General features: G+C 36.1%; 2 protein-coding genes across 4 annotated transcripts in view; both read left to right on the forward strand.

The window, feature by feature from the left end:
* The window catches only part of LOC124629763 (muscle-specific protein 20-like), a 28,415-nt gene extending 20,279 nt beyond the window's left edge, over window positions 1-8,136 (forward strand). Inside the window, exons 2-4 of the mRNA XM_047163295.1 lie at window positions 6,151-6,359; window positions 6,883-7,003; window positions 7,325-8,136. Of these exons, the coding sequence (XP_047019251.1) occupies window positions 6,151-6,359; window positions 6,883-7,003; window positions 7,325-7,516 (522 nt within the window). The 3' untranslated portion in view covers window positions 7,517-8,136. The remainder of the gene's footprint in view (window positions 1-6,150; window positions 6,360-6,882; window positions 7,004-7,324) is intronic.
* Window positions 8,137-15,154: 7,018 nt separating this feature from the next.
* LOC124629717 (mitogen-activated protein kinase kinase kinase 15) overlaps window positions 15,155-25,147 on the forward strand; it is a 29,198-nt gene continuing 19,205 nt past the window's right edge. For all 3 annotated transcript variants that reach the window (XR_006984317.1, XR_006984318.1, XM_047163232.1), the window contains exons 1-4: window positions 15,155-15,319; window positions 15,393-15,598; window positions 20,064-20,258; window positions 24,396-24,565. Coding sequence is in view for 1 of the 3 variants with exons in the window: in XM_047163232.1 (XP_047019188.1) it covers window positions 15,271-15,319; window positions 15,393-15,598; window positions 20,064-20,258; window positions 24,396-24,565 (620 nt within the window). In the remaining 2 variants the exon portion in view is untranslated. The remainder of the gene's footprint in view (window positions 15,320-15,392; window positions 15,599-20,063; window positions 20,259-24,395; window positions 24,566-25,147) is intronic.

The raw sequence follows: 25,147 nt of genomic DNA on the forward strand, positions 1-25,147 counted from the left end.
AACTCTAATTTGCGTGTTTTTCCGAGTTTCGAGGAAATATGGAAAAACACCGATTTCCACACAAATGTTTCAATGTAAACAAGACTTATTCGCAAAGAAATAACTTTCTGTAGAAATATAAATAATAGTTCTGTCTGGTTCTCGGTGCGTGGAACAATATCTAATCACAACGGACAGTCGTATGAAAAACCTCAACATTAGATTCAATTCACAATTTTCCATTACGTTTTCGTTTATGTGTTCTTACATTCTGGCATTATTTTACCCTTACTTTTTTATTTTAAAACCCATTTTTTTAAAACATGACAATAATGGTATTAAGGCGTATGTTTTTAAGGTAAATAATTATTTTTCTCAAACCCTGTCGCCTGAAAAATCGTAAATACTTGTGAGTGAGAGTTTTCGGATCTTAATTATAATTAATACCTACTGCCGTCAGGTTTTCCATCATGTGAAGCAGTTAAAATTCTTACTAACATTTCATGTAAACCTGACGAGTAGTGCCGTGTGGCGAAGATAGTATTATAAATAAAGAGCTTAGCTACAAAACAGCTGTTTAATACATAATGTAAGGCGGGTTATGCGTTTAATACCTCACATAAAATTGGATCACTTTTGAACGAATGACGATTTGATTTTAATTTTAGAACCCGTGACGTCACAGTTTAACGTCAATCGTGCGTGTAGATCAAGATCCTGGTTCTAGATATGTGTAAACGATTTTTATAAATGGCTAATGTATGTTTTTTTGCCTCTAGCTAACGATAGTTATAAGTCAAAGAAAACGAAGTGTTTTGTAATTTTATCGAATTGTCCGTTACGCCCTCAAGAATTGAGACCTATGGTCTAACCGTTTTTTGTTGCAGTTGACAGTCGGTGCAAAATATACTATTTTCCCTTAAAAATTGACAGCTACTAACTCCAAAAAAAATCAGTACCTCTATACCTAAAAAGAGATTTTTATCTAGTTGCAGGGTCCACACTGAACTTTTTTAATAGACTACTGAAACCATTATAAATCAGCCTGTATTGAGAATCTTTGTTCTTGTCATAGTCACGAATGAAACATTAAAAGTAATAGCATTGTGTGTAATGTAATATCCTTGAAAATAGTGTTCTAATAATTTTACTGTTTATGAGTTTGGCATAGCTGGTAGTTTATTGCTCTGTCTTTGTTGATTTGAAATTTAAACCATTCATTCCTTTTCTATCGATAAATTTTCCTCCATCTGATTTTTTTTCGAGATTTCAAATGTTTACTTGATCGAGTATTTTAGAATAGTTCTAAATTAACGACTATTAGTTTCCTGTCGGATGCTGTCAATCAGTCTCCGGAAAACTCAAAACATTTTTTTCAACTCTTCAAGGCTAAAAACTGTACCATTAATTTATCAAAAAGAAAATGGTTTCCAATTTCCTACCATTCATCAACTTCCACATATTTTTACACCTAAGTATACATTATTTGACATTGTCGCTATTGCAGGAGCTACGAACATCTAAAACTAAAATCTTATTTAATACAATATGCACACAGAATGCACCCAACATACTACAAATTCTACGAACAAGTCAAAGCCAAACATAGATTAAATGATTTACAGACACAACAACATACAGATGTGACATCTAACACAAGTTATGAATATGGCTCTGTTTATGCCTACGTCGGAAGATGCTCAATGTATTCTATAAATATAAGCCGAGTTGGCAAACAGCCAAGCATAGAAGCACGTCCGGAGTTGCGGGAAACCCCTGGGGTATCAAATTCTCGTAATCTTGTCCAAATTATGCAGTTTTGGTAGTAAAATTAATTTGTTTTTGGGAACATTTTCACGAAAAAAAAACTCGTGTCGACTTGAAGATACTTTTATTTTTTGGAAATCAATGAGTAGATTCAAGTTTTCGCCTAATGCAAATATTTTTTTTAACATGACCTATCAACGTTAGGCTGATATCGAGTCTTCTAAGTAGCCATTAAAATATTTTAAAAATTACATTAAATAACCAGTTTAACGCAAAAACTTTAGATAGCTCTTAAGCCCGACATGGCGTTGCCCTAACCAAGGTTTCAATATAGGTAACAGTATTCGAGAATGATATAGAAGGTCCTAACCTGAGCCGGTATCAAATGCAATTAGGCCCTAATTGCAGTCACTGGCCTTAACCAGATTAATAACCAGTGACATAAGCTAAATAACTGTACGCAATTGTAAATGTTATTGTGCCATGATTATTACAGCTAAGCATTTGCGTATTAAATTACCTATATTAACTGTAAAATGCTATACATTTCCAAAAACTTTCGACGACGACGATGATTAAAAATAAATATCCCACATTATGTCAAGTGGGTGAAGCGAATTTTATACCTAAATCAACCACTTTTTTGCCAAATCTTTTTGAAATTATTTTAAAAGGCTTTTCGTTTTTATCTCGAAGGTAGTCTTAACAGCTTTGTGCATACATTTTCTTTATTTAGATTGGTAGTGTTCGAGGAGTTTGAGTCTAATCTACCACAGTGCAGCCACCTCGTGTACCAGTTTGAAACTATGTAGGTACAGGTTTCTATGCTCTGAGAGCCTCTAGAGACTGCAAGTGCAATTCATATAGCACGTGAAGGTGATCACTTCATTAACACCGTTCACTTCCAGCTAAACTCGACAGGTGGCGTTGTTAAAAGCGGCCCAGAAAATTTAAACCCTTCACTTTTTTTCAATCTATTGTGGTTAGTGGTATTGTTCATGAGCTACCAACGATACCAAACTCTGTGTTTTTTTAGTGGAAAGACCTAAATACACTGTATATGTCTAAAAATATCTACTGCATTAAAGAAACGACAATGTCAAACGGCAGATGAAAATAAAATAAGGTTACAAACCGTTTCAAAAATAGAGAATTTTTAAAGGACCATGGGCAAAAATGTATGAAGCCTGGGCTCACCCACCAACAGAGATGAGACCACTTTGAATATACTTGTAAAGCACTAAATATAAAGATTTAAACTCATTTTTGCGAAGAATCCATGGGGTTATTTTGCTATAAATATTTTTCTCCGACCATAAATAAACTAATATTCTGCAAAAAGTAGTGCTGTTATGGCAGTGTAGGTTTTGTTATTGAACACCTTTAACTAGTTTTAATTCCAGGTTTAATGTATACATAAAAAATAAAACAGCTGCTAACAGTTAAAATTATTTTTGTTAACATTTCAATCAATATCAATAATAATGTCGTCTAAATATCCTGCCGGTGGATAAAATTGTGAGTGCCTGCCTCACCCTAGATACCATATTATTGAAATGATATGAGCACAACTTCCTACTGAGCGTCTACCTGTTAGACACGAGCAGTAATACTGAGCGATGGCATCTCGACCCATTTCGTTTCTGTTAACCAGAATGTATACCTACGTAATATGTAAACCTATTTAGGTGCATATCTTTTTTTTGCCATGGAATTGAAGGTAGTGCCCATAGTAACAATTTTAGTACAAACAAAAACCTACACAACGGCATATGCTATAACTCTGTTGGACAATGAGCCCAATTTGACTCATGGTCCTTTAAGTTCTAAAAGTTACTTCTTGAGTGCTATCATTATTAGGGTCATTGAGACATCAACCTCAAAAGAGTTAATACATATATCAAAGAAAAACGTATCCTTAAAAGATGTTGTTTACAAAGGAACATCAGATCTATGACTATAGGTCTACATGAATTTTATTATGGTTAACATAGCCATTGTGTGTGTGACCACTTCCAAGGACCATACCACAACCATAAGGTAGGTGTATGGCATAGCAATACCTCTACATAATGTCTGCCTGCCCATTGTTACATTGTTTGGCGCAAAAAATGCATTCCAAATTGTTCAAACGATGTGGTCAAAAATAACTCAGGACTTGTTGCATTACCGGTTGCCTTGAAGAATATAATATCGTTATAGGAATCTTTACACTTCTACCTATTCTTGCTGGGGAGTTAACTGCGCCACTACTTATCGCAGCAAAAACATATAGGAAGTGGTGAAGGATGGGCGTTTCGGGTTTTTTCTTTTTGACGTTTGAAAAGTGCTGACGTATCTGCCTTATTTAAATTATAATAACCTATTAGGTATAATTAAATGACCAATTTCATTGTCCTCATACAAAAATGGCAGGCAGCCATTTATCTTGTAACTTTTTTTGTCATAATAATTTAACATTAAAATAAATAAAACGTTATAATTTATCTTCCTGTAAACTGAAATCTTAATTGGCATTGGAAATATTCCTAACAAAAGTCACAGATGAGTTATTTATGAAAATGAGACCTTGTATCAACCTTCTCTCATAACAGTCATAAGCCTCTTGTTGTTTGAAAAGGTACCAACGTCATATGCACATTAAACGCTGAATAAAAAACACATTAGGTACCTACCTATTCTAATGAGAATTTTTATTAGGTACTATTGTAGTACCTCCTTGTATGATGTATACTTTACTAGCTGTTCCTTGTGGTTCCACCCGAGGCTCTAGAGAACTACAGCGGGGCCCAGCAAGGCCAAGGCCTGCCGGGGCTGCAGGATTGTTCGAAAGAGTTAGCGCGGCTCTGGTACATAAAAGGCCTACGACGGAACACGATCATTTTTAGTCAGTAAAAGTGTGACACTTCCTCACCGCTGCGTTGGTAACCCGCAGCGGGAGGGGTCATTTGATGATTTTTGACGTCGTTAAAAAAAACGAAAAAAAGGCCCTAGAGAACTATGTACTTAAGTTTACTAACGTAAGTTTAGCCCCGGCAAAATCATAGTCTATGCGCTTTCTCAGATCCTAGACTATCATCTGTGTTCCAAACACAAAGAGACGGAGTTACTGTCGCATAGCTTTTCATAGAATTCTCAGGAGCCCGAATCTGCCCCTTATTAGTTTTATTAAATGTTTCTAAGGTCCTAGCTATTCTGTACTTTTTTTGAAAACGGTAAAGAAATATTGCAGAAACATTAAATATAAATAATTGCCAAGAATACTTATTTTTACGTACCTTGCTATAAGCAATCCTTATTTGTCTAATTATTCCGCCAATCACACTTACTGAATTTACCAAAATATTAATACTAATAAAAAACTATTGATAAAAACTAAACCAACAATAATAATCAAACATTAAAATGTCAAAGAGAAATGTTTTGGCACATAGAAAAATAAGAAGAGCATAATAAAGGGATGAGTTTTCACCGCAGAATATAATAGCACGGAACATAAAATTATGAGCAACATTTTTAAAACATGCAAAGTTGGATAATCACAAATAATGTTTACGCGGCACTTGTATGCACTACACGTTGCACTCAATGAATACAGTATTTTTGTTAACGTAACTTAATATATAAAAATAAATGAAAGTCAAGGTTTGTATCAGTCGGAGCGTTATCAATGACTACCGATTGTTCGCCGGCGCTTGACATAAATGATGACCTGTAGAACAAATAAATATCTTTTGTCTGCACATTAATTACTGACCGTAGATGTCCTGTGCTTAGCATTTGAATTGCAAAAACTTGAACGTGTTTTGAATAAAATGAGATTTAAGAAGAGGTACTTAAGGTACAATTTACATGTGGTAGTGTTTACCTATTAGTGTAATTTTAATTTACTGTAGGTGTTTTTTCATATACAACAATGAATATGCAGTAGTCTTTTTTTCCCTATTAAGACTAATTACTTGGTATATTTAAATTCTAGCACCTTCCAGTATTAAAATAGCTCATTTTATGCCAGTAGATAGGTACTTCATTTAATTCTTCCAAAAAGAGAATGAAAAAACGTTAATTAAATTAACTCAAAGTTAGTAATAATTTCAAGTTAACACAAAGACTGGAGTTTTAAATAAAAAGAGCAGATTAAATTAAATTAAGGTCAATTTTGACTAATATTAAAGAGTAAATCATGATTATATTTTGGCAGCTATTGTTTAAGTAGTTACTTAATTTATGATAGTGAAGATATCGTATCATTGTTTTCATTAAGTAGGTCCCACATTCTCACCAACAAGAATGATGGAAATTAGAATGCCCCTTAAACAATCAACATCGTACTATCTTTATTTGTTATCGTTGGCTTTTATATCCTTTATCGTTGGTTCTCAACTTTTGTCTTATCCATTCCAGTGTGCTGGTAAGCGCGAACCCGAGAAGGAGCAAGAAGCCCAGCAATGGATCGAAGCAGTGATCGGCGAGAGGTTCCCCAACATGCCTTACGAACTGGCTCTTCGCGACGGTATCATCCTGTGCAAGCTAATGAACCGTCTACAGCCTGGCATCATCACCAAAGTCAACGTTTCTGGTGGGGACTACAAGTACATGGACAATATTAACCAGTGAGTATTTAAGAAGTTCACATAAATGGTTTGAATGAGAGCTCTTTATTGGAAAACCAGTGTTCCGTGGGACCTACTGGCCGTATCGGAATAAAACGTACCTAGGGAACAGCTATAGCTTTCCAACAGTGAAAGAATTTTTCAAATTTGTTCAGTAGTCCCGGAGCCTTTTAGAGTACAAAAAAACAAGAAAATGTTTCTTCTTTTTTATTATGTAAGATACAAAGCTAACTGTATCCATACTTATTGTGTGTATGACACATCAGGATATGAACTTGTAACTTGCTTTTAGGTTTTATTTTATTTCCATTCTACTGGCTTCCTGCTTTAATATCAAAATCGAAATTGAAGGTTTACTACTTACACGGAAAAAATATCTCGTTCAAAACTTTTAGTTAGCCTTCAAACTTTTCCGTTACCATTCACATGTTTTGTTTGTTTATCTTAAACAACTTTTCTGTGCAATTTTCCTTCGATAGTAATAAAAGACTTTCCTGCAATAACATAATGTCATTGTTTACAGGTTCCAAAAAGCGTGTGTAAAGTACGGAGTACCTGATGTGGACCTCTTCCAAACAACAGACCTTTGGGACCAGAAGAATATCGCTCTCGTCACACAAACCATCTTCGCTCTTGGCAGGACGGTAGGTTCCAACTTTGTTCTAGTCAGTAGCTTCCGCCAGCGGTGTTTACCCTCGTAACGTGAGGACTAGTCTGCGCACCCGGATAAAATGAAGCCTTTAGCCTTCCTTGATACATGGGCTATCTAACAGAGAATGAGTTTTGAAGTTCTAGAGATTAGGGCGTTCAGACAATATCTTTAGCTTTATAAAACCTTACCTAGGTTTTATTAACTAAAAGATAGGAACGATACCTTATTTCAAATACCAGACATCCAATTTACATATTTTTTGGTAAAAAACCAACAGACAAGGTTACATTAATAATTCATATTTAATTTTCAGGCATACAAACACCCGGAATGGCGCGGCCCCTACCTAGGACCCAGGCCTGCTGAAGAGAACCGACGTGACTTCAGCGAAGATGTGCTCCGTGCTGGCAATGCTGTGATCGGTCTTCAAGCTGGCACCAACAAGTTGGCCAATCAATCCGGCCAGAACTTTGGCGCGTCTCGCAAAATCATCCTTGGCAAGTGAAGTACTAGGCTGCCAGAAATCAAAGATGGTATTTTCGCAACAGTACTTAATTGTTTATTTATTTGTGGAATTTGTCACTTTGGTTTATTATTAATTTTTTTTAATGTAGAATAAGTTTATAATATATGGTATTTTGGTTTAGTTTAAATATCTATGTATGTATTGATTGCCTAATTTTTGTAGTTTCTTGTCCCAAAATTGTTTGTAGAATTAATGTGATCCTAAAGATTGTTATACAAACGTTTACCTACGTGTTATTATAATTTTCAATTTTGTTAAAAGCCAAAATAATGAATAGGTATAATTTACCAAAGTTTTTTGACTTGTCATAGAATTTTATAATTTTAGTTATTTCTATATTTTATTTGTTTATATTTAAATATGTTTTATTTAAACAATGCCTACTTTTAAGTTCTAATCAATAAACTGTGATTTATCGAGTCGGACGGGGCTTTACATTTGGTACAAAAACTTTTATTAAATTACAACAACGACTGCATACAAAATAAATAGTATAAAACCATCAAGGATAATTTATTGTGGTCAACACAGAGCTCCTTATATTTAATTGGATGAATTACCTACGTGCCTTTTATAAATAAATGTATGTGGTACCATCACACTTTTTTTATTTTCTTTCAAAAATTATACCCACATCTACTTTCTTACATAAAAAAAGTAAAATAAATAGGTAGCTAAGTATATTACGTCCCGATCGTCATTTTTTAGGGTTCCGTACCTCGAAAGGAAAAAACGGAACCCTTATAGGATCACTTTGTTGTCCGTCTGTCTGTCTGTCTGTCTGTCTGTCAAGACCCTTTATCTTAAGAACGCGTGGACGTATCAAGCTGAAATTCACATGAAATACTCGGGTCTATTGTCCCTTTAGGCTGTGAAAATATCAAGCTTCTAAGCCAAGCCAATCAAAAGATACAACCGATTATGTCGATATTTTCAACAAATTCTCGACACTCGCAAAGGAATCAAAACCTACAGGGTACTTCCCGTAAACTCAGAATCTTGAAATTTGGCATGAAGCATTGTTATATAATGCAAATATAGGAAAAATTGCGAAAATCTCATTTTTTTTGTTATATAATATAAAAAAAATATTTTAATAAAATGAAACTTACTACCTTATTTCTCACGAACGAATAAAGGTACCAAATTGAAATTTATACCAAATACCTAGGTCTATTGTCCCTTTAAGCAATGAAAAAAACAAACTTCTAAGTTAACGCGATCAAAAGATACAGCAGTTTTACCGACACCTTAGACGAATTTCCGTCACACGCTAGGGAATCAAAACCTACAAGGTACTTCCCGTGAACTCAGAATCTTAAAATTCGGCACGAAGCAACGTTATATAGTACAGATAAAGGAAAAATTGCGAAAATGATAAATTTGAAGTTACATAAAATATTAAAATATTATTTTTGCTTACATGACATAAAATATTTTTTTAATAATTATAAACTTACTACCTACCCTTTTTCACATGAACGCGTAGAGATATTAACGTTTTGAATAAAAAGTGAAATTCATATCAAACACTTCTTAAATATAATGGCCTCTAAACTGTGAAAAATTTTAAATCATTCAATGGTCATTGGGCACCTTAGTATGAAAACCATACCCACGGCGGATACGAACGAAATATAGCACAGTATAATGATAAAGGCTCTGATTTACTATGGCATTAGTCGCATCAATGTGAACCATGGGAATCTAGAGAAAATCAGGTGTAAACATTAAATATTTTCCTCATTTCAATGGGGAATTTAAACGACCAAGTTTGACGGAATTGAGAAATCATTTCTTTGTAGTGAAAGAGTATACTCGCCGTTTATTTCCATTGTCATCAGGTCAGGATCTGATGATGGAAATCCTGAGAAATCGAGGGCAACTATCAGAAATTGTAGGCATGCATAGGATTAAAACTTGATTCTCAGATGTATGTCTGGTGATACTGTCAAACAGTGAAGGTTTAGAGCTTACCTGATGATGGAGACGTGAGAAAGTCGAGAGAACTCCTCAACAGTATGTTTTAGTTACGTCGTGTTTGGGCTTATATTATTCGTATTGACGAGAACTTTTCACAAAAGTTATAAAAATAAAAATTTTTTACAAAAAAAAACAACTTCTAAAACAACAAGAAAACTGTTTATATGCATCGGTCTAGATCTCGGTGGTTAAATAAATATAGATGCATCCTCTAGACACCGACTTCTAGACCGATGCACCTAACATCTTTTTAATTTCTTTCTTGCTTTTGTTTTCTTGTTGCTTTTTTATATATTTGAAGTTGGATTTGTTTGTAAAATGCTACAAAATAAAATAATGCCGACTTTATAAAACAAAGAAAGGGACAGAATTACACTTTTGTCAAGGCTCTAGAAACCAGGCGGAAAAAAACCTGAAACTGGGGCTCTTTAGGTGATTAATCCCTCAAAAATAAAAGATCCCATTCCTGCAATGGCTGCTTTAACCCAAGTTAGTAGTGAATTCTCATCACCTAAAATAAAATAAGCTCCAACACAAGGTTACGTTATAAATTGTAAAGGAGTTCCCATAACTATATCTGATCTTAGCTGTCGATCCCACAATGGCAGTCAAACCTATCTTTGTGGAAAGTCTTCGCCAATACGAATAAAATAAGCCCAAACACGTGGTAGTTGCAACATACCGTTCGGGAGTTCCCTTGACTCTCTGTAGTCTCCATAATCAAATCAGCTCCAAACCTTCAGTTTACCAGTACCCTCAAAAATACACTCACATGTCTGGTTATGACTCGATGCGTGCCTACAATATTCAAGAGTTGCCCTCGATTTCTCTGGGTTTCCAGATCCTCATCAGATCCTGGTCATCCGGATTGGCACCTTCCTTCTTTATGAAATGTCTTTACCAATAAAAACTAGCATTGCAACCTGTACAATCCTCTGAAACTGCTTGTCTTTTATATTTTTCAAACGATCCTGGACATTCGTCTCCATGGAATTTTAATAAAATATTTATATTCAAAGAAACGTCATACCATTCTCCACGATTTAAAACGACTTTGATTCATGTCCGCCACTTTTTACAAAGCGGGTCAGATATGCCCCATGACCTTTAAGACATAATTAGTTATTTTCAATCAGATTTCTGAATGATGACTATAAAATGTTGTATATAAATAACTTCAATAAAATAACTTTTACAAGGTACTGGCCTACTATTTTAGTTATATTATAAAATAAAAAATATTAACTATTTTGACTCTCACGAAATTACCATAACTATGATTGTTCTAAACTGAACGGTTGGCGCGAAACTCACTTTTTATCTATACAGCATTTGTACGGAACCCTCGGTGCGCGAGTCCGACTCGCACTTGGCCGGTTTATTTTTACCATTGTGAAAACTATAGGCGTAGGTCAATGACCTAACAACTTTTTCGTGTAGCTTCAAAAACGTTTTCTCTCTTCCGTCTACATTGAAGATCTTCAAATAAAATTTACTTAGGAACACCTAATTATTATGTAATACAGTAGTATAAATCACTTCAACCTACTTAATATTTATTCAGTGTCGACACTATATCCATGTGCGAGAAGAATGATAATTTAGCAAAGCGCTTTATTCAATCAATCATTCAATACACTTAGCAGAAAGCTGTTGGTATCGTACAAAAATTATAAAGCTGAAGAGTTTGTTTCTTTGCTTGAACGCGCTTATCTCAGGAACTACTGATCATATTTGAACAAAAATAATTTCAGTGTTAGATAGCCCATTGGTCCTTATGGTTCAGATATTACCTAATGAGAAATTGGATGGGAAAACTTTCTTAAAACCCTCTCTAAGTACCTACCTAGGTAGATATCCATGAAGGTTTATTTAAACACTAGCTTCTGCCCGCGACTTCGTACGCGGATCCTGTCCCTTATGCCAGCGACTACGGGGTCAGCAAAATCAAAGATCTGAATTGTCTGATATTGAATTTTAAGGGCCCGTTACCTTGAAAACAACGGAATACGCATAACCATTAGAAACGTTCCATATATTTAATTTTTGTACTTTAACGCCAAAAGCACAGCAGACTAAACAAAACGCTGAGAACTGAACCGCAATAGACGTGACCATAGGGATAAAAGTAGTGATTCTAATTAGTCCGCATTTAAGTTGTGTGTGGCAAAAATATTACACGTATTATTACGTAAAAAAACATTAAATAGATGACAAAGTCGTGGTGACTTAGTGGAAGTCGTGGTGGTTTAGTGGGTAGATAACCAATCTCTCAAATATGAGCGTGCGTCTTTGATTCCAGGTCTGGCAAGTGCCTGCCAATGCAACTTTTCTAAGTTCGTATTCGTACTTTCTACGTATATTTTGGATACCAATGACCGTTATTTGGAGGGGATGTTAAACTGTAGTTGGCAGTCGTTATGGATAGTCAGAAGCCAGTAAGTCTTACCAAGGGGTGTTGGGTTGAGCGGGTAACCGGGTTGTGGAGGTCAGATAGGCAGTCGCTCCTTGTAAAACACTGGTACTCAGTTGCATAGTGACTGGAAGTCGACCCTAACATAATTGGGACAAAGGCTCTTGAGATAATAACGACAATAATAATGAGATATAGGCACCGCAGGACATCTGAGGCTGATGACGGGGAGTAGCGACCCCGCGGGGCTATATATACTGAGTTCTCCAGGGAAAGTATACTGCCCCCATCTCCGGCCGGTCGGAGTGAACCATGACGGGGGTAGGTCTCACGCTTCTGGCTTGGCTTGGCCGTCCAGAGTGGAGTCGCTAGAGCACTATTAGTAGCCCTGCTCGGAGGGTGGGTGCCTCATGGTAAGCACAGGGAGCGCGTAATCTGCGTTTAAAGTCCGCCGAGGTATCCTCACCCTTCAGCCGCTCATGTCCCTGTGCCCTCTTGTTGCTATTCAGTGACTGGTTCCCGGGGGCCCAGTAAGTGAGGTGGCGAGTCTCCACCTGCCATTTTTACATGTACCTAATACATTGTCATCCACTAACATCCCATCACAATAGCCCAAGTAGTTTCCTCCATAGTTAGCAATAGTTTAGCACAGAACCGGGGATTGTCTTTTTTTTAACGACGTCCACCGGGGATTGTCCTTGGGTTCATTTCTATAGTGTATAAAGGGATAATCGTCGGTTTTGTGTCACCATTTAATTAAAGTTGTCTCAAAAGGGCTTCAGCGTGTTGGCTTCGGCCCCACGTTTGCCTCCCAAAAATTCGGAACTCTGTAGTCCCGAGGTATGGAAGAGACATACAAAATAATAATGAGATATAACGCAACAAAGTCGGAGAGTGGGGGCTCGTGACACCACGTCTAGATATGTAAAATTTGTACTAAGCAGTGACTTAACACAAAATTCAAGCGTTGTTGCATCTTCGTTATTATTTGTTTGTGAGAGAGAGAAAAGAAAAATACGTGTCCATTATTTTAGGGTTATCTAAAAGACGGACTAATTACTTTTTTTGATTCACCATACCTATTTCATAACATTCATTTCTATACATTTCAAGTGCAGTATTGCTCTTGAAGTTCCACATCAGGTGTTTTAGAGAGTGCTTATCAGATTGAATAACTTTTGCTAAAACGTCATACCTCTATATGCAATAGTCTGGCTAGGCCCCTGGAGTTCCACATCAGGTGATTTAGATCTTCAATTTGTATAAGTCAATAGAAAGTGCTTATCAAATTGAACAACTTTTGCTAAAACGTCATACCTGTATATGGTACAGAGAAGCTGGGCTCTTGGGGTTCCACATCAGGTGTTCCAGATCATAAAATTTATTATCTCAGCTGAAAATGCTCATCACATGAAACAATTTTTGCCATGGCATCATTTTTGTATCTCTTATAATTTTGTTGGTCTGTTGGTGTTCTGCATCAGGTCTTCAAGTTTCGAAGATACATTATAGCCTATATGTTGACCAGGCTTAATACTGATACAACAAAGAAAAAATCATTGAAATCCGTCCAGTAGTTCCGAAGATTAGCGTGTACAAACAAACAGACATACAGACATACAGACATACAGACAGAATTTTTTTTTTGGATTTGTGCTCCATTACTGTTTCTAAACCCCACCCAATTATTATTTTTTTAGTATATTCAATGTACAGACACAGTTTTTTTACAGATTTATTATATGTATAGATTATTATATGTATAGATAATGTTAGAGGCCCTTTGTACCTACACATCAATAGGTATCAATCATTTATTCCATCCGGCCTTCACCACAATAGGTGCATGTCCTACCATACAACACACAGCCTTTTTTGGAATCTTCATAAATAATGACCTCTGTTGCATTTTTGGACTGATTTGTTCATTATTATTCTACTCATGACGGAGGAAAATGTGTTGTTAATCTCTGCAGATTGACCACCCAGAGAGTGGAAAGGTATTCTTCATAATGGTGAGGGCATGGTGAGGGTCTAATTACTATAACGCCATCATCATCATCCTCCGAGCCTTTTTCCCAACCACGTTGGGGTCGGGTTCCATTCTAACCGGATTCAGCTGAGTACCAGTGCTTTGCAAGGAGCGACTGCCCTATCTGACCCTCTGTCCCGACATATCCATGCTGTATTAGATCCTTAACGATAACGAGACACATATAATAGGTACTAATATTCTGAATAAAAACATTTCACATCCATAAATATACATAAATAGGTAGTGAATTTCAGTTTGATGTTCAGAACTTCTACGAGTCTACAAAAAGCAGGTGTAGGTTGGTAAGTCCTTAAATACTTACCTGTCAATAGGTAAGATGGAATAGAACAATTTTATGGTTATTAGCTAAAGTAATGAGGCATTAGCTGGACCCGTAAGCTAGAGACCATAAAGCAGCATCAAATGAAAATGAGCCTTCTGTGCCATGATTTCAATGCTACTCGATTCGATAACGTGTGTTACCTGAAGTGGGTACAAACAAACGAACAAAAAGTGCGAACTGTCTAACGTATAAATAAGGCACTCTTACCACCAAAATCTAATTACTATAACATCGAAAATAATAATTGTATTTTTCATTTTGAGTAACAATAGTAGTGACATCTAGTATGAAGTAACGGAACTTCTATCACACACTAGCCAGATACACAATTCTCAAATACACATTTTTGTAAATAGGTGGCGCTAATTCGTCAACTCAAGGCCGCGAATAGTGATGTCCACGTTCAACACGATTTCCACAAAATCTTTATGTGGAATGTTCAAAAAAAAAAATATATTTTGATAAAATATTATTTTATAGTTTTCGCTTCTTCCTGTTATTTGTTTTGCACATTTTGTATGTCTATAAATTTCAAGAAATATGTGTGAAAATGGCTAGTTGGCTACTTTTTATGGACACAGTAATCTGATTTTTGTGGTGCTATCAATACTGGAATATAAATATAATAATATATACACATAATGGTATATCCATTGCACGTACTAGATAAGATTAATCAAAGTGTATTTTTATTCTAATTAGAAATCGAAACTAACTGAGAGCATAAAACGGTTTACATACAATGACACAACCAACAGTTTCAAGTTTTGACACCGACTACAACACAACAATGTTGATATCATGTGCGCTACGACTGCGACTGCGAGCGGTGCACATCACTAATGTTAAATAACACAAGCCCGCACAAATACTTGTTGCGGAATTTATTTTTTATGCTGCGTAAATTGAATGTGAAATGTGTGTATAAACTATCCAAATGTTAATAAACACGTGAGAAAATGATAACATTCGGCGGTGGGAACAATTCCACAGCGTTAGAAGATACAGGTGCGGTGTTGTGAACTTTGTTTTTCCGTTTTCGTCTTGTGGGACTTTGAGTTATTGAATTGTTATTTTGTAGGGGAAGTGAGAAGTATCTGCGAGAGTGTGTGCAGCGATGGGTCCAGCGCGACCGTGCAGCCCGGGGGCTCCAACCAGCGGCCTCGGATGGATATAGCATGTGTTTTGGATGTAACCCAAACATTGAATCTTGCTCATAGGAAAAGAGCTCTAGAAGAAGTTCGATTGGCATCTGAACTGGTCAATGCCAATTTGCATCATATACATGTAAGTATTTTTTAATTGTTCCTTTTTTTATAGAAAATCACCAAAATATTGATGGTCATAGATGTCCTTCAAATACCTCTTTCCTGTTACCAAAGTTGCTCTCATTGTAATTTAGAATGTAACCAGTGTCTGCTTTTAAAATAATGTGTTACTTTTGGCATTGACAACAGATAAACCAAATAGGAAAAACCCACATACAATAACAGTTTACTCTCATTACCATTGAGATTGCATTAAAACCTTTATTTATCTGTTTTGAAGACTGTTCTGTACCTATATTATTCAATAGTCAACTATCAGCTGTGGATACTTAAATAATCGCCTTATATTTGAACATAAATAGATAAAAAAAATTACTTACGACCAGCCGGTACATCATTTACTTTCATGACTATCTTCTTCAATTTGATACACATAAAACCTTTTCTGCCAATCCGACCTTGCTGATTGACCTTGAAATATTTTTATAACCTACATGGAATACAAATAAATGTTAATGTACATACTAGCAGGCATCGGGCTTTCCCCTGAAACTATTTGTAAGATATTGTGTATGTACATAATATACCTATGTACTTGGTTATCATTGTTTCCAAGGAAACACTGAGTCTTGGCAATTGTTAACGTAAACAAAACAGTCATTTCCTTTGATCAATGATAAACAACAATGCATTTATCTGCATTTATGTGTTATGTAATTATGATAAGTTCTCTAAAAATCAGACAGATGTTCTTATAATCCTCATGCTTTGTCATGATGAACAGTATGTGCAGAAAATATAATTTAAAGCATCTAATTGTTAACAATACTTCATATTATAACAAACAATAATAATTGATCTTGGATTGATGCAAGTATATGGGTCATTCTAAGTTAAGAAGTAGGGACACGAAAAAAGTATCGATGCTTTGTGGTATCGAGTACATTCCAGTTCGATACCGATACTTTTGTACTCGATACTTTGCATTCGATATTTTTACTCAATAAGTACTTTTTCCCAGGTATCGTATCGAATGAAGAATTTAATTTAACAGCGCTTTCTAGCTCACTACTACTTATAAGCTACTACTTATCGGCACAGGTTTCGCCACTTTCAGTAGATCCCTTAAAACAATGGGAAGATATGAAAGTAGTATTCCCAAAATTATATAAATTGGCACGAGAATATATAGCAATCCCTGCGACGTCAGTACCTTCAGAACAATTATGTTCTAAAGCAGGAAGTACCATCACAAAAATTCGAAACCGCTTATCTCCAAAAAGGCTCAACAAACTTCTATTTTTAAGTGACTGTACGGAGGAGGAATGGGATCTTTAATCTACTACGCGGGTGAAACTGTGGGACACTGCTAGTTTTTAGTATACCTCAAATAACTTAATATTGTTTCCTTTTGCTACATTTTCGATTTGTTTCATTCATTCCATTTTCTATTATTCTATTAAAGTGTACCAATACCATTTGTTTTTTATGTCCTGCTGAACTGAAGTAAAACTGACATTATTTACTGACTGATATTGACCAAGCAAATTTTGATCTAAAAAAGTACTCGATACCTTGAAGTATCGATACTTTTGTTTCGATACTTTAATGAGTACGATACTTTGTTATCGATTCTACTCATGAGTACGATATCGATACTTTTGCTTCGATACCGTGTCCCTATTAAGAAGTACTTTCGACGGCAACAACAAAAAAATACATTTTTTTTCAATAAACTTTACAAATAACCTATTTATCACTTAAAACTAAATGTTTCCTATGTGGTCACTCAAATTTATTGCAGAAATGTACGTAATTAAGTCACAATAAGCTCTAATATATGAAAAATGTCTCTCCCCTGGTCTGTCCCCCAACCGACTTTATTTGTAAATCAGTAATTATGAATGTATTAAAATTCAATAATTATTATAAACTCTTTAATTTTATAGGGACAGTAAACTTAGTAATAGTATCTTACAAGTAAAAGTGCTTTTATTTCAATTCTTTAAAAAAAATATGAACACCGAAATTTGTCCACCGAGTTTCGTGTCTCGTCCCCTGGTCTTTTGTTTTCGTTCAAAAATCAGTTTTGCTCTCCTAGTCTGTAGAAGTTGTGACCTTGAATGCATAGTGTGTAACGTGAAGTTAGCAGCAAACGGCGCATAAGCAACTGCGCCGCCTTTATTGTCGGCCATTTCGTTCACGCTACTCGCTGGGTGCAGAAGAGTTATGTGAATGCAGTCTTTCCTCTGGTAAGTTTTACATTGCAATTTTTTGTTAAAATACTAACATATACTTCAATATTTACTATGAATAGTGTGTACATTGTTATGTTTGTGTGTGAATGACGTGCGCGAAATACTTTTACGGCTATTTTAGATTTCCATCGAAAATGGATCATAATCGAAAATGTATCTCCCCTGGCGTATTTCCCCTGGCTCTTTTGATGGCAGGGGAGATACTTAATGTCCAGGGGAGATACATTTTTACGCGTTTCCATTAATACTTCTAGTTTTCTCTAATCCTTTACTTGGCGTTATGCTTATTTTAGCTTTACAATACAATATTACGTTTTATTTACAGAAAAATGGCTTGAAAAGAAGAAGATAGCAAACGATTACGATATCAAAGAATTAAAAATGACCCGGATAAGTATTTCATCGTTGTACTTGTTTTTTTTTTTTGTAGCGTTGGACTGCACAGATTTAAGTGGATCTATTTCTTCCGCTTGTTTTTTTATTTTCAGGTTTCTTGCTTTTCTTGCTCGAGTGGACTTTTGCTGCACGATCTCCCGCGAAGCAGCTGGCCTACTGCCAGACTGCCACCGTGGGATCTGGAGGCGAGAGTCTTCTTGCGCCTGTACTACTGGCGCGAGGAGGCTCAGGAGGGCCGGGAGGGAACTCCGTTGCCGCGGCAAGTTGTCGAGCAGCGGGCGGAGCTCCGGCGCGATCTCATGGTGGCCTGGAGGGAACGACTGTCGCAACCCAGTGCAGGGCACGCCACCATAGTGGCGGTAAGTCCCCTCTTTGAGGAGTGGCTCGGGAGGAGTCACGGCGCCCTCACGTACCGCATGACGCAGGTCCTCACTGGACACGGTTGTTTCGAGAGGTACCTGCATCGAATCGGTCGTGAGGAGGCGCCTGGGTGTCACCACTGTGCGGACAGCCCCGAGGACACGGTGGACCATACAGTCCAGGAGTGCCCTGCGTGGGAAGGGCACCGCCGGGTCCTCGTCGAGGCTTTAGGCGGCGGCGACCTCTCGCGTCCGGCCCTGGTTCAGGCCATGGTCCGGGGCGAGAGGGAATGGGATGCCGTCGCCTCCTTCTCGAGCATGACTGTTTCGCACCTCTCATCCCGGCCGCCGCGCTGGAGCAGGTAGACACCACGGACGCCGGGTGTCGCGAGACGACTCCCGGCCACCGTAGGCGTAGGTCTGTGAGCGGTGAGTTCGGGTGGCTCATCGCTCATGTCTATTTTTAGACAACAGACCCGTGTCGGCGGCGCGCGTTGTTCCACGCGCTCCTCAAAGAGATGTCAGCATCCCCAGCGGGGCCCAGTAGGGCCAAGGCCTGCCAGGGCTGCGGGTTGTTCAAAAGAGATACCGCGGCCCTGGCACATAAAAGGCCTGCGACTTTTGATGCTATTTGACGTCGTTAAAAAAAAAGTTGACTTTTGCTGTGCTGCCTGCGTTCGCCTGTTTATATTTTGAGGAGGCGGTGGGCCTTCATTATCTGAACATGGTGGTGTTACAAAAGCATTACTTATATCTTGGAGTGCTAAACGTCTTCTACGAATTTTTGCTTTTTCTCTCCATATTTCAAGTTACTGTTATTCAAAAGAGAATTTTTTGTTTTTGTTTCTTTTTATTATTGTTTTTCATGTTTTGTACCTAGCACATAAGACTGCTAAGAAATGAAAAGTCTGATTATAAATAATTCATAATTAAAATAAATAAAGATGATTCTTAAAATTAACCTTGTTATATTTTTTATCTCTTCCCTGTTCATGAAGTATCTTCCCCTGTACACCTTGTCTCTCCCCTGTATTGTGTATTTCCCCTGGTCACTTATAAAACGAGATAAACCCAAAAAATTGACTGGCCCCTTTGTAAACGTTTTCAACGTAGCCGTTTACATTTAAAAATGTATACTTAAGTAAAAATATATAAAAAAAAACTCGTGCCGCCATTTCATACAACGAATTACCTCTTAACTTAGAATGACCCATATATTATAATAGTAGCTGATCCCACAAACTTCGTTTCGTTTAAACCATCCCTGAACCAAAATTAGCTAAACCGGTCCAGCCATTCTCAAGTTTTATTAAGACTAACGAATAGCAATACATTTTTATATATAAGAAGATTACTTATAAAATTTATTTTTTAAGGATCTAAAATATTGTCCTACACAAATAACCCAGAAAGCCTCAAGTGTAGTGTTTACCCTTTTATTTTTATAATAAAACAAATTTAACTATTTCAGTTTGAAAAGCTCGACTTCGGTGAGACAAATGTGCTGGACACGTTCTACAATGCTGATGTGGCACTGGTGGATCTCAGCTTGCAGCTGCAGCAGAGTTCATTGTTGTACCATCTGGGAGTACGGGAAAGCTTTGACATGAAGGAAAATGTTCTGCTGTACAATGATGTTGATGCGGACTCCACGCTCAGGCTTAAGGTAAATAAAATAAAAGTTAAGTAACATAACGTAGCACGTTGAGATTCATGAGTTTGACAAAATGGCCCAGATATAACATTGAATGAAAAATGAGGATGTTTGACAGTTATTCTAAGGTTCATCAAGAAAAAAATAAACAAAATATATTCCTGAATTTACTTAATAAATACACATATGCTATCGTCTATCTATAGCCATCAAATAAGTTTCCTTTTTCAAAGTGACCATGCAACATGCATAGCTATGCAAAGTAACTAACTATTAGATATTTGCTAACACATTTAGATTATCGGGAAGTGATTAGAACCCAGTTTTGGCTGAGCAAACCATAACTAGAATTAAATATGCACTGCCAGATGTTAATCTAATATTTAAATATGAATCAATAAGCTACTTAAGCTTGTATGATATAATAAATTGTTATTTGGCTTCTGAACGCAGACTGTCATGCAATCGTTTCTCATTGTTTTGACTTTAGTCAAATAGATTTGACTGTTTAACATTGCTATATGGGCCAATAATGAATAAAATTCTTACTTTGGAGCATTATTATTTATTGCATTTGCATTGAGAGAGACTAGATTGCAACTATCAATGGCTTAAGATATTAGATTTACCTACATACATTAGTTATGAGCATACTTAAGTTCTGCTACCAAAAGAGTAGCTATTTGATACTGACAAACGAGTAAAAAAAAACGAAAGAGGTTCTCAGTTTAAACTATGTTTGTGCGCGATTATCTCACGTTTGGCTGAAGCGAAATTGATTCAGTTTTCAGCATGTTTTTTCAGCATTATTTGTCAGAATTAGGAGGTTTTAGGTTTATTATTATTGAAATATAAAAAAAATATATTAATATATAAAAAAATATATTTTTTTGTTAAAAGACAAAGAAAAATATTCAACCAGCATTAACAATATCTAAGCGCCAGCGACCATCGCGCCACTTATCTCAATAATAGACAAAGTCGCTTCGTACCTATACAGCACTATTAACTGCTTTAACATGTAATCATGTTATAAGTCTATATGCACCTGAAACTAAAGTTTTATTGTAATTTACCTACAAAAACAAAGTGCAGCACTTTATTTTTGTAACCGAGTAAATATTGGACATTATTGTAAAAGCTGTCATTAATATGTACTTCTGTGGTTGGAGTTATTTTCCATGTATTTTAATTAAAATATTGGTATTTTTTTTTTAGTCAGACAATGCTTTGTAACATAAAGCCCCATTAACCACAACCAGTTAAATGGGTCGCAAACAGTTTAAGTATAGAACAGATATATAAAAATCATACTTCCTTTGAAAAAAAAATCGAGCTAATAATTTTTCGTCTGGGTAACGCTTCAGTTCCCATTCATTAAGACATTGTTAAGAAGACGCAGCGTAGCCCTCTTTTTGCGATAGGGTATTTGATAATCAACTGAAAAACAATGGACCATAGAAGTTTTATAAAAGTAATTGAACTGACATACTTAATTACTAAAAGTAATAAATTACACTTCAAGTAAGATGTGGTCACTAATCTCTTTAGCTGACAGTACATGACTAATATACTCCATTAAGTTTAAAACCATTACATGGTATTGTCCTATCTTTTCGTGGGAAGGAGGAAAATTATCTCCTTGCTTCTTTTGTTTACTGCATGTAAATTAATTATGATTTATTCAGATTAGCACACGAGTGTCATACATCATCGTGCATTTATTGTTTGCGTTCTTTATTTAAATTATGGATGTAGGTACAGTAAACTGCACATTAGTAGTAACTGTCATACACCTTAACTCAATAGTAATAAGTACGATTTTTCTATAAAACTGTTACCACTGACCTGAAGTTGACTGTATCTTTTGTTTTAACTGTCCCCCAGTGATTCTCCCGTGTTGCGTGGGAACTACTTCCCGCATCTGTATAAGTAGGGTGTCCTATAAATATGTTACTGTAGAAAAAGTCGGTGGCCTAGTGGGCAAAGAACCAACCTTTCAAGTAAGAGGGCTCGGGTTCGATTCCAGGTCAGGCAAGTACCAATGCAACTTTTCTAAGTTTGTATGTACTTTCTAGGGATATCCTAGACACCAATGACTGTGTTTCGGATGGCATGTTAAACTGTAGGTCCCGGCTGTCATTGAACATCCTTGGCAGTCGTTACGGGTAGTCAGAAGCCAGTAAGTCTGACACCAGTCTAACCAAAGGGGTACCTATTGGGTTGCCCGGGTAACGGGCCCGGGTTGGGGAGGTCAGATAGGCAGTCGCTCCTTGTAAAGCACTGGTACCTACTCAGCTACATCCGGTTAGACTGGAAGCCGACCCCAACATAGTTGGGAAAAAAAGGCTCGGAGGATGAGAAAAAGTACTAAACAGAATATCTTGATTGTTTGAAAAGAATATATACAACGTTGGCAAAATCAGTTCATGGTTAAAATAATCCAGAGCTGTTATTGCTTGATACACTGTTATAACAAACCTCGACAGCTGCATAAAACATTTTCAGACCCCTCATCACCTAGGACGTTTAGATGCAATTTTCCTATTACATAAATACATATGCTATATACCTATTATATACTTACGGACTGTCAACTGCGTATTACATGCACCTATCAAGCTATTACTCTCAATTTGTCAAATTGTCCCATTGCTGTGTTCAATCATACAAGAATGACAATTCAAATACCTCTATGCCTAATTCAATTATGGGTCCGGTTTTTTATTTGAGGAATTGTATGTGCATTGTATTGGGGTCTACTGTTCAGCAATTGCTGGTCTTGTGACCTATATAAACTCAAACTCAAAATCGTTTATTCTAATTAGGCTGATAAATCAGCACTTTTCGAACGTCAAAAACAAAAGACAGCCCCCAAAACGCCCGCCCTTCAGCACTTCCTATGTGTTTTTGCTGGGAAGAAGAAGTGGCGCAACAAACTCCCCAGCAACACATGTCTGTCTGTAAGGTTTGAAAAACCAAAATGTATACAATACAAGTCAAATAAAAATATCATTATCACATGATAACTATTATATAAAATTAAGAAAGAAAAAAAAACAAACTGAACACAAGTAGGCTAGCACACAGATTTACACCTATAAAGACTAAGTACTCAAGCATTACTTATAGTCCATTAAGTGTATCTAAAGCCTCCTGTTAATAAAATAAAAATGCATTTTTAATATAAGCATAAAATCGGCGTGCCCACCTACATGCGCAGATGTTTATGTTGTAGCTGTACAACACAAACAAGGTGTACCTGCTAGGACTACAGTATTATTATTTTCTTAAAAAAAAAGCTAATAGAAAATCATACTACCCGACCCCCAACGCTACCGCTGGCTATAAACTGGGGTACCAATCTATAAGTACGGTTTAGGTCAGCAATAGGTACAATTGTTTTCTTGTTCATTTTTATGCAAGACCATATAAAAATGTATGTCTTAAAACTGTGTGAGGCATCGCCTTAATCCAAATTTTGATTAAAAAAATGTTAATCGGATTTTTATATCTTTTCAGTAGGTAGTTTTTACATGCAGATGGCATACGATTTTTATTGAGATTTTTTTGTCTGACAATTTATAGTAACAGTCGACCACACTTCAAGTAAATAACATAAACATTACCACTGTAAGTAGGCGTTATATTTTACCTACCACATTGAAGTTCACAATAATACTTATATGTAGATACCTGACTACCTTATGGAGTACCTACCGATATTTACGTACTTACGTAGCAGAAGCATGTCATGATTTGCGTGGGCCTACACTGATAATAATTATACCACTTACGAAGCTTATAAAAATGATAATCGCGTATTATTCACCAATAATGGTTTCCTATATAGATTCCTCATGTAAAAGCTGTAGTAAATAGGATTTTTAGGCTTTATCTAAGATATATCAGATAAAAAATCCCAGTCATAGTTCTATTTTGGATGTTGACTCTCTCAAAGTTTACAATATGTATAATGTTTTCCTTAAGGAATAATTGAAGTCGCATGATTTATATTAAAATACTATTTATTTTGTTTATGAATTAGGTACTCAACATACACTCAATGTTCCTATTGAATGGATGACTCAGACAGCTTCAATGATTTGCTCATTTACAGTTGTCAAATCTGTTATTTCCCATTGGCAGTTATCTCTTCCGAATTTCCTGTTCGTGTCATACAAACTCACGGATGCTGGTACCTGTGTGACCACCAACCCTGCTGCTACGAAGTTCAAGGGTGAGGATTCAGCTGATCCCAAACAGCATCTGACCTTGAGGTTGAGGAACATACTTCAAGATGTTGAGGTCCAGACGAAGTAAGTATGATATTGACTTAATAACTCCTCAATTTTAATATTTAAGTTCAGAATTTTGGATCGTCATCATCGTATCTGCCTTTGTCCAACTATATTGGGCTCGGCGTTCTTGTTATCATGTTTGCGCAATAGTCTTATTTAGACTGCAATTTATTGGTTGTTAGACAATAAAATATAAGTTAGAATAAATATGTAAATATTTTCCTGCAATCAAAACTAATTCATTTTTTGTTTTCTTGTTTTTCTTTATAAATCTTGTTAAAAGTCAATGTCATGTTCATTGAGATGTTTTTCGCTCAAAGAACAAGTTTCTGTGGAAGTCTTATATTATTATTAACTGGAATTAATAGTCCAGTTGCAACGCGCGATGTAAACACATTAAGTGATTTTATTGTACCTCTTCCCTGATACCTACGTCTGTTGAACGTTATTTAATGATGATCATAATGATTTAGTCTAGCTTCATGTATTGTAGGCGTATTTAATGCCGTGACGTTTTTATCAATTTTTTGTCTATGGCATTTAGAATGCTTCAATAAAAGTACCTTTTCTGTAGCAAGTTTATATAATTGACCTTTCACG

This window comes from Helicoverpa zea, chromosome 4 (assembly GCF_022581195.2).
Source record: "Helicoverpa zea isolate HzStark_Cry1AcR chromosome 4, ilHelZeax1.1, whole genome shotgun sequence".
Lineage (NCBI taxonomy): Eukaryota > Metazoa > Arthropoda > Insecta > Lepidoptera > Noctuidae > Helicoverpa > Helicoverpa zea.